We start from the raw sequence: 12,072 nt of genomic DNA, 5'->3' as shown, positions 1-12,072 counted from the left end.
GGCAAACATCGGCGCTCGCTCGCCCGACCCGCCTCCTCCTCCTCCTCCACCTCCTCCGCCTCCTCCTCCATCCCGAGCCCCGCGCGCGGCCCCGCACCGGCCACAGCTGATGCGGAGCGCCTCCAAAAAAAACTTGCGTGAAGCGACACGTGCGTTTGAACCACCTTTTCATCCCGGACTCGAACCTCTCCAGGACAGCTGACTGTTTTGAAGACAGTTTGGTGTGAAACTCCTGCAGATGAAGCCCCCCCCCCTCTACAACCCGGGTTACTGTGGTCAGGTGCACGGGAACTGGGGCAATAGCTGCTGTGTAGTTTATTTTATTTATTTATTTTATTTTACAGAGGATGGCTGCAGCCTGGTAGACAACTGCCGTGCGGGATTTGTGCACATGCATTTGTTTAATTCCCATTTCGTGCATCAGCAACGATTTCTGCACCAGTTTTTTTTTTTTTTTTGTGTGCAGAATTGTCTGTGGGAGACGGGATGGGGAAGGATTTACTTCCACTACAGCTGTTTCGTCTGAAGGTAGGAGACCCAGTGCGATGTGTGAGAGAAGTCTGAGTACAGGAGAGTTGATGCAGCTGCAGACTGAAAACTCGTGGATTTTGCACGGAGCTCCACTGGTTCTGCATCAACACAGGAGGCAATGAATGCAGCCTAAATATCTCCTGTCTTTCTGAAAAGCCTATTTGGTGTTGATTATAATCTATATGCATGTTCATATTTGCAGCATAAATAGACTTAAATGTTCATCATCACTTATTCTATTCTATTTTTTGTCGAGATCAAAACATGGCTTCAGTATAAGGTGAAGCATAAAACACATTTTAGTTTTTCCCATTTCTATCTGGTTTTCAATTTGCATTTGAATTTACTTGATTGCAACTTTTCCAGGCTGTTTCCAAAAGTGATTTGTGCAACCGATTCCCTCAGAGCGTGCTATCTTTTGTCCCAGTTACATATTCCTCTTGTGAAAATGTCCCAACCCCAGTCACTGGCTAAAGAATAACAAAGTCCTGTGTGTCTTTTAGCCGAGTCTTTGTGACAGTGGCAGTGATTGTTCCTGATCGCTGTTATTCTGTGTGGTGACACGACATGTTTCACTGCAGCTGTGTAAGTGCACTGTGCCTTAGATGTGCTTTGTTTAAAGACATGTCAGTCTGTGCTACAGAGCCTTTCGGGTGCAGTGTTCAGTGCCTGAGTGCAACCAGCCTGCGCTCAACATTGAATATGCTATCATATCCCCTTAGTGATCAGACGTGCCCCTGAAATGTCTCAGCAACTTTTGTCTCACGCTTCTCTATCAAATTTTCAGCATGCACAGAACGTGTCTCTAACAACTCACCAACTGAAGCCGGATCTGTCTTTCTTTGGTTTTCTTTCCAAATATAGGGTGACTGGGTGATGGAATAGTGATGAAGGCTAATCGGTGGGGAGAAATGCTTCCTCTACCCGGCTTCTCTCTTCTTTTCCATTTTATTTTATTCTTCCTCCTCCTCTTCCTCCTCTGTTTCCCCTCAACCCGTGCCCAGTTCCTGTCCGAACCCCGGGCAGGACAAGGCCTGCTGCTCTTCACCCAGCCGGCCTATAACGCCTCCATCTTCGAGAACTGTGCCACCCGAACCTATACCAGAAGTGAGGTCAAAGTGGGCATTTTTCTTGCTCCGCCTCGGTCTTTAGACATTAAATATTCTGTTGCGTCTGGAGACAACGAGGGAATCTTTCAGGCTGAGGAGTTTATAATGGGAGATTTTTGTTTCCTCCGTGTTCGCACTAACGGAGGCAGTGGTGCAACATTGAATCGGGAAGTACAAGACAATTACACACTGACAGTTAAGGCATCTGCTCAAGGAGGCCTAGAGGCCTTAGCCACTATTTATATCAAGGTCTTGGATACCAATGACCTCCGACCTCTCTTCTCCCCAACCTCTTATTCATTTGTTGTCCCTGAGACTGCCCCTCTGGGAGCCAGCATCGGACGTGTAACGGCCACAGACGCCGATGTGGGCTCCAACGGGGAGTTCTACTACTTCTTCAGGAACAAAGTAGAACTCTTTGCTGTTCATCCGACCAGTGGGGTCATCACCCTGACAGGTCAGCCCCGGGTGGACAAAGAAGAACGATTTGAGCTGGAGGTGCAGGTTGTGGACAGAGGGATGAAACTCTATGGGAACAATGGTATCAGCAGCACTGCTCGGCTGATCCTAGTTGTACAGAGGGTTAATGAATTTAATCCTGTTCTCAGTGCAGTTGCTGTTGTTCCATCATGGACGGACAAGGACCCTGTCTATGCCGTAGTGACTGTGGAAGATAAAGACGAGGGGGTATCTGGAGCAATTGAGTGGGTTTCCATCATTGAGGGTGACCCCCTTGAACAGTTTGTAGTTGATAGATCGCCTGGTGGGAATGAGTATAGGGTGAGAACATCAGAAATCATTGACTGGGACACATTCCCGTATGGCTGCAACATAACATTCCAGGCTAAAGACAGGGGTATACCGCCAAAGTTTTCTAATACCCAAGTTGTTCAGCTGTTGGTAACAAAGCCAGACCCAGTTCTAGCGAATTTCGAGAAAGATGTTTATGTAGTCAAGCTGAGTGAAGTAGCTCCCCCAGGCACTATTGTGGAGATGGTGAAAATCTCCCCAGCTTCTCTGAGTGTCAATTACAGCTTCAGCGGCCTCTCAGATCCAACGTACTTTGATATGAACCCTTTGACTGGAGTTATTATGACCACAAGGCATTTGACGAGAATGTCGCAGGATTACATGGAGATGGATGTAGTTGATACTATCAGTCAGAGGCGAGCAAGGGTCAAAATCACCATTGAGGATGCAAATGACAACTCCCCGGTGTTCAATAGGCCGTTTTATGATGTTGCAATCAACGAGAGTTTACCTGTAGGCACCGTAGTTCTTGTAGTGTCTGCGTCGGATTATGATAAAGGAGAGAATGGGTTTGTAACCCATACAATCAGTGGCCAACAGTCACTTCCATTTGTTATAGACCAAGACTCAGGTCAGGTCAGGATCACAAGAGACCTGGACTTTGAGTCATCAGATGATATCTATATTTTTGCAGTGCGGGCATCTGACTGGGGTTCACCCTACAGACGGGAGAGTGAAGTAAATGTTACCATTCGTCTGATAAATATCAATGACAACCAGCCTCTTTTTGAGATGGTTTCCTGCAGGGGGATGATAAGCCGTGATTTCCCTGTCAGTGAGACTATTGTCACCTTGTCAGCTGTAGACATGGACGAGCTAGGAATGGTGAAGTATAAAATACTGTCTGGGAACGAGTTACAGTATTTTGATTTAAATACAGACTCCGGAGCTTTGTCACTGAAAAGGTCATTAGAAGTCGATCATTTAAAAAATGGGATATTCAACCTTAAATTGGTTGCAACAGATGGAGAATTGTTCTCCGATCCTACATTTGTAAATGTATCTGTGGTGAGGGGCAGGATGCCAGCCAGGGGGTTCAACTGCAGAGAGACCAGGGTAGCTCAGCTGTTGGCAGAAAAAATGCTGTCCAAAGCGTCTGCCATGGCGAGACCAAGACCTGACGTCATAAATACAGACCTTTCCTTTATGAACAAACAGGCTCCACAGTTTGAGGCCTTGCCCACGAGTATCCTAGTGAGAGAAGACCTCGCCTCTGGCGCCAGCGTGTTTCAGGTGCGAGCACGAGATGGTGACACAGGCTTCAATGGCCGTGTCCTCTTTTCCATATCTGATGGTAACAAAGAAAACTGCTTCAATATCAACATGGACACTGGGTTGATAACTGTGTTGCAGCCACTTGATCGTGAGCGAATGGATCGTTACTTCCTGAACATCACCATCTACGACCAGGGCATCCCTCAGATGTCCAGCTGGAGACTGCTCACCGTGATCATCGAGGATGCAAATGACAACGACCCCCAGTTTTATCAGGACAGCTTCTCGGCTCTTGTGTCTGAAAACACTGCCGTCGGCGTGCAAGTTATTACTGTCACTGCATTTGACAGAGACACTGGTCAAAATGGACAGCTCTCCTACGTGATGCTGACCTCGGTCCCTCAGTTCGGAATCGACAGTGAAACCGGAAGTGTATTTGTGGCGAGCTACTTGGACAGAGAAGCAGTTCCAATGTTCATTTTGAAGATTGAAGTGAGAGACAAGGCTGAGAGAGGCACTCGACGGTCGTCAGTGACAACTCTTAGTGTAATACTGGAGGACGTCAATGATTGCGCTCCAGCTTTCATCCCCAGCAGCTACACTGCTCGAGTACTAGAGGACCTCCCACCAGGGGCAGTGATTACCTGGGTGCAGGCTCAGGATCCAGACATGGGCCCCGGTGGACAGGTCCGATACTCCTTGATTAATGACTTCAATGGCACTTTTGAGGTAGGTCCCCATTTGTATGGACTTTACTACCATGTATGCTGATCCCCTTTTAAATGCCAGTGTGTGATCCAGGTGCCTGTGACACTTTGTACAGATCAATCTCGTTAGTGGGATCCTGAGGATTTCCAAGGAGCTGGACTTTGAGAAACAACAGTTTTTCAATTTGACAGTTCTCGCTGAGGACAGGGGCATACCGAGCCTCAGAAGTCAGACATTTGTGGAGGTGGAGGTGGGTATCACACACACACACACACACACACACACACACACACACACACACACACACACACACACACACACGCACACACACACACACACACACACACACGCACGCACACATTGGTCGTATTAGAACATTAGCTTTCAATTCTTGATTCAATTCAATTTAATTAAATTCAGTTCAATTGAAATCTGCCAAAGCAACCATTTAGGATACAGTAGCAAGTATAAATTAATAGTTGATTTGCAAAAATAATAACTTGTAAGGAAATCATGTCGCTAGTAGCTGCATGCCATTCTTTAAAAAAATAATAATCTTGAAGTGAACCACTACATCTCTCCAGGTGGTGGATGTCAATGAGAATCTGTACGCACCCTACTTCCTCGACTTTGCCGTGCGAGGCTCGATAAAGGAGAACTCTCGTGCAGGCACCAGTGTCCTGACAGTCAGCGCTAAGGACGACGACAGGGGACGCGATGGCGTATTGAGGTACTCCGTCAGAGGAGGCAGCGGACTCGGCACTTTCACCATAGACGAAGACACAGGTGTGACACAAGATCCATTTTGAAGCCTATTTATGTAAAGTGAAAATCCAATTATGTGTAGTGCCATGATTGGAATTTCAACATGAGTGTTTTACTAATCATTGCATATTGGATGAAATCAAATTTCTTGGCAGTCAGTGAGGACATTCACTCGTGTGTGGTTTTTACTCAGATCTCTGTTTATATTTTATTTGTGCCACTGTGCCAGAATGATTTGCAAGTTAGAGCATCACCAGTTGCATGGTTTCTTTTGAGTGAATGTGCATAAGATGGAGAGTTGTGTGAGTTGAAGCGAGTGTGAGGTACAGTCAAAGTCAGTGTGTTGATGTGGCCTCACGTGGGATCTGTGTACAGGGAGATCATTACTGTAATGAGGGCAGCATGGCCGCTCAGTACAGCCGATGTAGTGCTGTGTGGATAACATTGATCAAGGCTCTCCTACAGCGGCGCCGTCCCTTCCAAGCGTAGTGAAATCACTTATTTAAGGAAGCCTGACCCAAAAAGACTCGTAGTTGTGTCCAACTGTCCTACAGTGTCGAGCCAAGGCTAAAAACAGGGTGAGCCAAACAAAAAGCCGCTACTCACTCACCCGGGGATAAAATTAATCAAATAGCCAGTATGAAAATAGGACAGTACATATTCATCTCCATTCTGGCTCATGTTCAGAACGAAAGGGCCAATATATATATATATACTGTATATATATATATATATATATGTATATCATGCCATATAGTAATATGACTAGCTGGATAAGATCTTGGCATATTCTATATTTTCATTTCCAGCAGAGAAATGGGATTCTTGTGAGCACAGGGATATTGGCTTGAATCTGAGACCTCTCCAATTGACAGCTTTGCAAATAGCAAGACAGCAAAGTGTGCATATTTTAAATTTCCATGGGAACAGAGGAAGGTGTAACTGAGAGCTCCGACTTTCCCATCAAGGCTCAGCGAGTCTCTGTCTCCACCCATGGTGCCGAAGCCTTTAAGGCTAATCTCTGTCTGTGTGTCGCTCTTCATGGCGCTGAAGCAGTCAAACCTAAAGCTCACTCCATCACTCTGTCACTCACTCTAGTCTCTCTGCCTCCCTGCATGATACTGCAGGGTACTCCTTAGGGAGTTCCACTGTAGTACTGTATTGCATATAAGGAAAGCTGAGAACTGTGTGAATTTTGAAGGCATAAACTGTATATAAAAGTCTATATTTTACTGCTCTAGTGCAACTATTCTGCCTGTTAACAGTCTATACTGAAATTTAACCAGATACTGTAGATCCCAACTATGCAATAAGGGCTTTTAAATCAGTCGTGTTAATAATATTTTGTGAGAATTTTATTTACGCATCCTCCTCATTACTCCTCTCATGCATCTTCACTCCTTTTTATTAATCAGTAACAAAGAAATATTGTTTTAAAGACAACTTGATTTTCTTATATATACTTTAAAAGTTTTTTCTTTATCACTAACCGCTGCTTACAAGAAGGAGCAGCTTTTCCACCAAACACTATAATTTAACAGTCAACATTGCTTTTAAATATTTAGCAAAATCAAATTTGTTGCATGAATAAAACAATTGTTTTTATAAAACTTCCACTAGGCGAGAGACTTGTTAGCATTAGTATAGTTGTTGACACTTTTTATATTGCACCTTGAGAAAAGTGGAAAAATTGTATTCAGACCTAAGATTTTATGCATAGAGCATTAATCTATGGTGGAGCAACGAATAAAATCAATTGTCAATTTTAGCAATGAAGTGATAAGTGGACTAAGAGTTGTCATTTCCTCCCTATCATAAAGTTTGACTTTATATTAGGGAGGAAATGACAGCGCTCCTCTCTCTCACCTCTCGTCACACTGGTCCCTACTGTACATGACTCGCACTGGAGGCCTGTATTGACCTTTAACTAGGCTAATTAGTATTGACAGTATAGAAAGCGAGAGTGGAACAGATGGACAGACAGAGAGAAGGTCTCTTTCCCTCACTCTCTCTGCATCTCTGTCTCTTCGTAGATATAACTGTGTACATGAAATAAACTAGACAACATTCTCCTTAAGTTCAATCAAGCTGCCCAAAGCTGCACACACTCATAGATATTAATTCTTTATATGGGCCTGATTTTATCCCTGAATTATTTCCTGGGAAATTGTTGACAATGAAACCCCCCCCCCGATCTGGGTCCACACCACAATGTAATGGGCTCTTCCCTGACCCATACTGTGTCCTTCCATCAAGTTTCGTGCTAATCGGTCCAGTAGTTTCCGAGTAATTTTGCTTAGAAACAAACCAACCAACCAACAAACAGCAGACAGGGGTGAAAACATAACCTCCTTAGCAGTGATCACTATGTTCTGTGTAAATACTCACTCATTGACTAGAAATGTGTGTACTACATAAATAGTATTACATAGTATTCTGTGATAGTTCTTTGCCCGCTTTTATTCGCTTTAGTATTTTAACCTCGGTAAGGAGCATCACAGCCAGAGAGAAAGTTTATAGAGTGCAGATTTTCCAGGGGAAATCAGAGTGCTTGTTAGAGCAGAAAGTGAAGGGAGGGGAGTGGAAGTGAAGCGAAGAGTGGAAGGAAGAGGATGCAGAGGAGTCTGGGGTAGATAAAAAAGTGTCAGAAGGAAACACTGCTTTCTTCCTCGCAGACATCTTTAGATTTTTTTTATTGTAAAGTTCCAGCTTTTGTTATTTTCTCTTTACTAGTATAACAAGCAAATGAGAAGTCTCTGACCAGTGCCCGTTTGGTATTTTGAGAAATACTCAAAGCCCGTGCCAAGTATTCCCCTCTTCAAGAGTTTCATTTCTTCGTGTAGCGTAGAAGTAAGTGTTGTCAGGCGTGGACGGAGCCGCACCGCTGTCCTCCCACCACGCATTGGGCCCCCCTGTTGAGTCGCTTTGTTCTCGCTGCTTGTCAATCCGTGGCTTTTAGTGCCAAGAAAAAGAATATGTGAAGAGAGAGTGGAACAGATGGAGAAAAGGGACAGAGAGAACGAGAGAGCTGCACGAGAGAGAACTTATGCCTCTGCCTCCCCTGTAGTTTGTAAATTGGCTCTATCATGCATCGTGTCATTTGTGAATTCCCCCCCTTTTCCCACATTTGATATTAAGATGTTTAAGACGACTCAGTCCCGTGTGGGTGGAGAGCACAGGGGCTATCTATCAGAAAAGAACGAGGATCTCTGCCGGCTCAAACCCTCAGAACTCCCACACTTTGAACACAGATTGGTATTCTTGTCATTGGTGAGGGGGGGGGGGGGGGGGGTGGGGGGGTAAAGCAAGCCCTGCAATTTCTCATTGAGCAGCTGTCAGAAGCCCCTGCTCCTCGATTAGTTGGTTTGCAAGCTCCAGGATTTGTCACACTCGGAATGGAGCATTCTTTAAGTTACACGGCAACACACATTTAAAAGTAATCTATTCCCGATTTTGCTAAAAGAAATTAGCAGGCTACAAAGATGCAGAGAGTGTTTTCCCATCAATCACGTGATTGATTATTTGGTGGCTTTAATGAGGCAACGGGACCCTAAAACCTTTTTTTTCCTCAAGAATGGAGAAGTTAAATAGACACGACAGATGAACGTAAACCTAAGCGTACTGCGAACTTCTAGATTAGAAAATATGCCGTGACCACTCCATTTTTTTCCGTGTCTTTGAAGTGTGTTATTTGTGGTGAGAATGGATGCTGTCGAGTCAGATTTATATTGAATTCACTGAATGGTGCCTGTCGGTCTTAAAGTTCAAAGAGCTTTTGAAACAGCCAGCTCCGGTTTCCTCGTCTCTCTGTGTCGACTTATCTGACGGAGATGAGATGTGCTTTGAAAAGGACATGGTCAAGGACGACAGAGCAGGGATGTGTTTTTTTTTTTGCAAACACTCTTTCTTTGCTCCCTGCACGCCCTCGGGAAGCTACTTACTCATAATCTGACATATACACACGCTGTCTGGTGATAAGGCAACACCTTCGCCATGCAGCTGAGGAAGTCGCAACAAGACGGCGTTAAGTGTGGGAAATGGCCAGACGGTCACACCTCCCGCCGCTGATTTGTATGCGTGCAGGACTATCGCTTGAGCATGTGGGGCTTCTGGCTAAGTGGAAGTTATGGAGGAGCAGACGTCTGCTGCGTGACAGCGAATCGAGTTAATTTCTCCCAACAACACAAAGGGATTTATACATGCATGAAAAGATCAATCTTTGTCTTTAAAAAGAAATCTATTCAGAAAAGATGATTTCACCGTAAAGTCTCAGATTGGAGGATTTCCACTGAACAATATATTTTATGATCTTTTTAATGAAGGGACGGCCGAGGTTGGGCACGGAATAACGTCTGTTTCCCCCCAGGGGCCTAAAGACGAGGCTGAACTGTCTTCACCCTCTCTGCCTCCCTGGAGTCCATCATCCATTTGTTTTGGTCAAACTAAGGAATTCGCCAATATGGTCTTGTTATTACACTGCATGGAGAAACACAGTATTTTATAAAATGTGTTGTCTGTGTATGCGTCTTGTTTGATGCTCTAATTTTTCAAGTTGAAATTACAGCGTTTTAAATGTTAGAGGATGTCAAAAGCTGCCTAGCAAGCGCCTCACACATTATGGAGCAGCCCCGTACACGTGCACTCAAATGCATATCATAATTGATCTCCAAATTAATTGCTGTTATCCATTATTACCTTGGCATTACTTATAGTTTCATTATTCCTTTTTCTCCGAGCCTTTACTATTATAGAGGAAATCCTGACATGTTTAATGTTCATTAGTATGGATAAGGAGTGACAATAGGTCCATCTGCAGCCATAAGACCCTTCAGCCACATCAAATATTACTCAAATGAAATACCGCCGGCTCTAATACGTATTCTAATGGTAATTCTATCACAGTTTAAGTCTTTGCAAAAGCACAAAGCTGCACATTGAAGACAGTGATCTCACTCAGCATCAATCAGTCTTTAATTTTAAAAAGTGGGCTTGAAGTTTTAAGGTTTAAATGAACATATAAGAGCCAAAGTAAATAATCAGTCGCTCACGTTCAGCTCTGTGTAGCATTTGGTTTGAGTTAATTGTTTGTGTACTCGAGCACAGATGCGTGCGCTCCGGAAGCGTCGGTGCACATATATCTTCGCACGTAATGAGTTTCCTCTCCTCCGTTGAAGTCGCAGACTCATACATTTGTGGGAATATAGCCGGCTCCATGAACTGCAGCAGTTTAACAGAAAGACTCGATGAGAGTTTGCGCTCGCTGGGTGGAAATCGACTGCTCGCCTCCAATCAGCTCACTCCATTTATCCCAGTTATTTTCTGTGGCTAGAGATGATGCAGCTGTTTATTGTATATTAATGTGGTCATTTTTATCCTAAATTTGATTTTTGTTAATCAAAAGCGACGCTTGTGACCTTGCTCCGTTGTGCTTCGGTGCTCTTGACAATGTATGGACACGACACGCCAACTGTGAGGCTAATATTCAGAATGTGAACTGACATATGAGTGTGTCTGTGTGTGTGTATGTGTGTGTGTGTGTGTGTGTCTGTTGTTTTCCTAGTGTTTACACAGTCCTGCATGAATGATCTTAAAGACAAAAGGCGCCCATGTGTCAGCCACTGTGAACATTGTCTTTGTCCCTCAAGAGGTCACCAAAGCTGTCGGCTACTTATCTTCCTTAAGGCCACTAAACGCACGCCACTCAGTGTGTGTGTGTGTGTGTGTGTGTGTGTGTGTGTGTGTGTGTGTGTGTGTGTGTGTGTGTGTGTGTGTGTGTGTGTGTGTGTGTGTGTGTGTGTGTGTGTGTGTGTGTGTGTGTGTGTGTGTGTGTGTGTGTTGGTGTAGGGCAGTTCAGGGTACGTTTAGCACTAAGCAAATAGCAGTGGGAGCAGTTTGGTCAGCTGTGATTAGCTGTAGAGGAGCTGAAACATTGAAGGTGACGACAGCGGCGCTGCTAATGCCTGTGAATGTCACTGAAGCCGGGACACAAAGTTTACTCGCAACTTCTGTCCTTGCCTCCGGAAACTTCTAAGACTTTCCACGATGAGATGTCTTAAGCTTGTATTCTGGAGACGAAACCCTTTCACCCATCCCCCCCCTCCCCCCCCCACACACACACACACACACACACACACACACACACACACACACACACACACACACACACAGGTAAAAGATCAGATTCTGAAATAACGACGACATTAATCTTTCTCTCTGCTTCAACAGGCGTGATTTACACCGCCGGTATCCTGGACTGTGAAATCAAAGACTCCTATTGGCTGACGGTCTACGCCACGGACAAGGGGGTCACACCCCTGTCAGCTTCCATAGAAGTCTTCATCCAGGTACACACACTCTGCTGCCAACATTCACATTATACTGTGCATGCAGAAGAGGCCCTGTACGGAGAAAACCTCTTTTGATTTGACAGAGATCTGACGGAGAGATATGCGTGAACTTGAAATGCAAAGGAGACATTTGCCGTGTAGGACAGTGGTCAGTGTGGAGATGTCTCTGATTAAGATTCATCAGCGGAGCCTTGATAAGTCACAGAAGTAGACGTTTAATATATTATGATATTTACAACAGTGTTATAATAGATGTTATATTTATAACTCTGTTAATCGCCAGTGGTTGGATTCTGAATTTGTCCCAGATTAGTCAGCAAACAGTGGTAGTTTGATAGAAAATAGTTGAAATCTACTTTGAATTACTAATTGGCCTTTGCAGATTAAACCACACTAAAAGATTTGAGCTGCAGCTTCTTGGGCTTCACACGCTGCAAAGAGCAGAGCTTTTATTTAAGGCTTCAGGGGGATGATTATTAAACACTTGAAAAGATGCTTTATTTCCACCACAAAGTTTTGATTTTACTGTACATTTATTTATGCTCTATAAACGATGCAGATTTCAAACATGCAACTTCTTGCATCTT

General features: G+C 44.3%; 1 protein-coding gene across 1 annotated transcript in view; it reads left to right on the top strand.

The window, feature by feature from the left end:
* The first annotated feature begins 102 nt into the window (after positions 1–102).
* The window catches only part of LOC117773988 (protocadherin Fat 3), a 67,129-nt gene continuing 55,159 nt past the window's right edge, over positions 103–12,072 (top strand). Inside the window, 5 exon segments of the mRNA XM_034605966.1 lie at positions 103–528; positions 1,396–4,394; positions 4,489–4,623; positions 4,958–5,159; positions 11,364–11,482. Coding sequence (XP_034461857.1) covers positions 1,419–4,394; positions 4,489–4,623; positions 4,958–5,159; positions 11,364–11,482 — 3,432 coding nt within the window. The 5' untranslated portion in view covers positions 103–528; positions 1,396–1,418.

This window comes from Hippoglossus hippoglossus, chromosome 14 (assembly GCF_009819705.1).
Source record: "Hippoglossus hippoglossus isolate fHipHip1 chromosome 14, fHipHip1.pri, whole genome shotgun sequence".
NCBI classification, from domain to species: Eukaryota; Metazoa; Chordata; class Actinopteri; order Pleuronectiformes; family Pleuronectidae; genus Hippoglossus; species Hippoglossus hippoglossus.
Note: the sequence above shows the minus strand (reverse complement) of the source record. Positions and strands in the feature narration are given on the sequence as shown.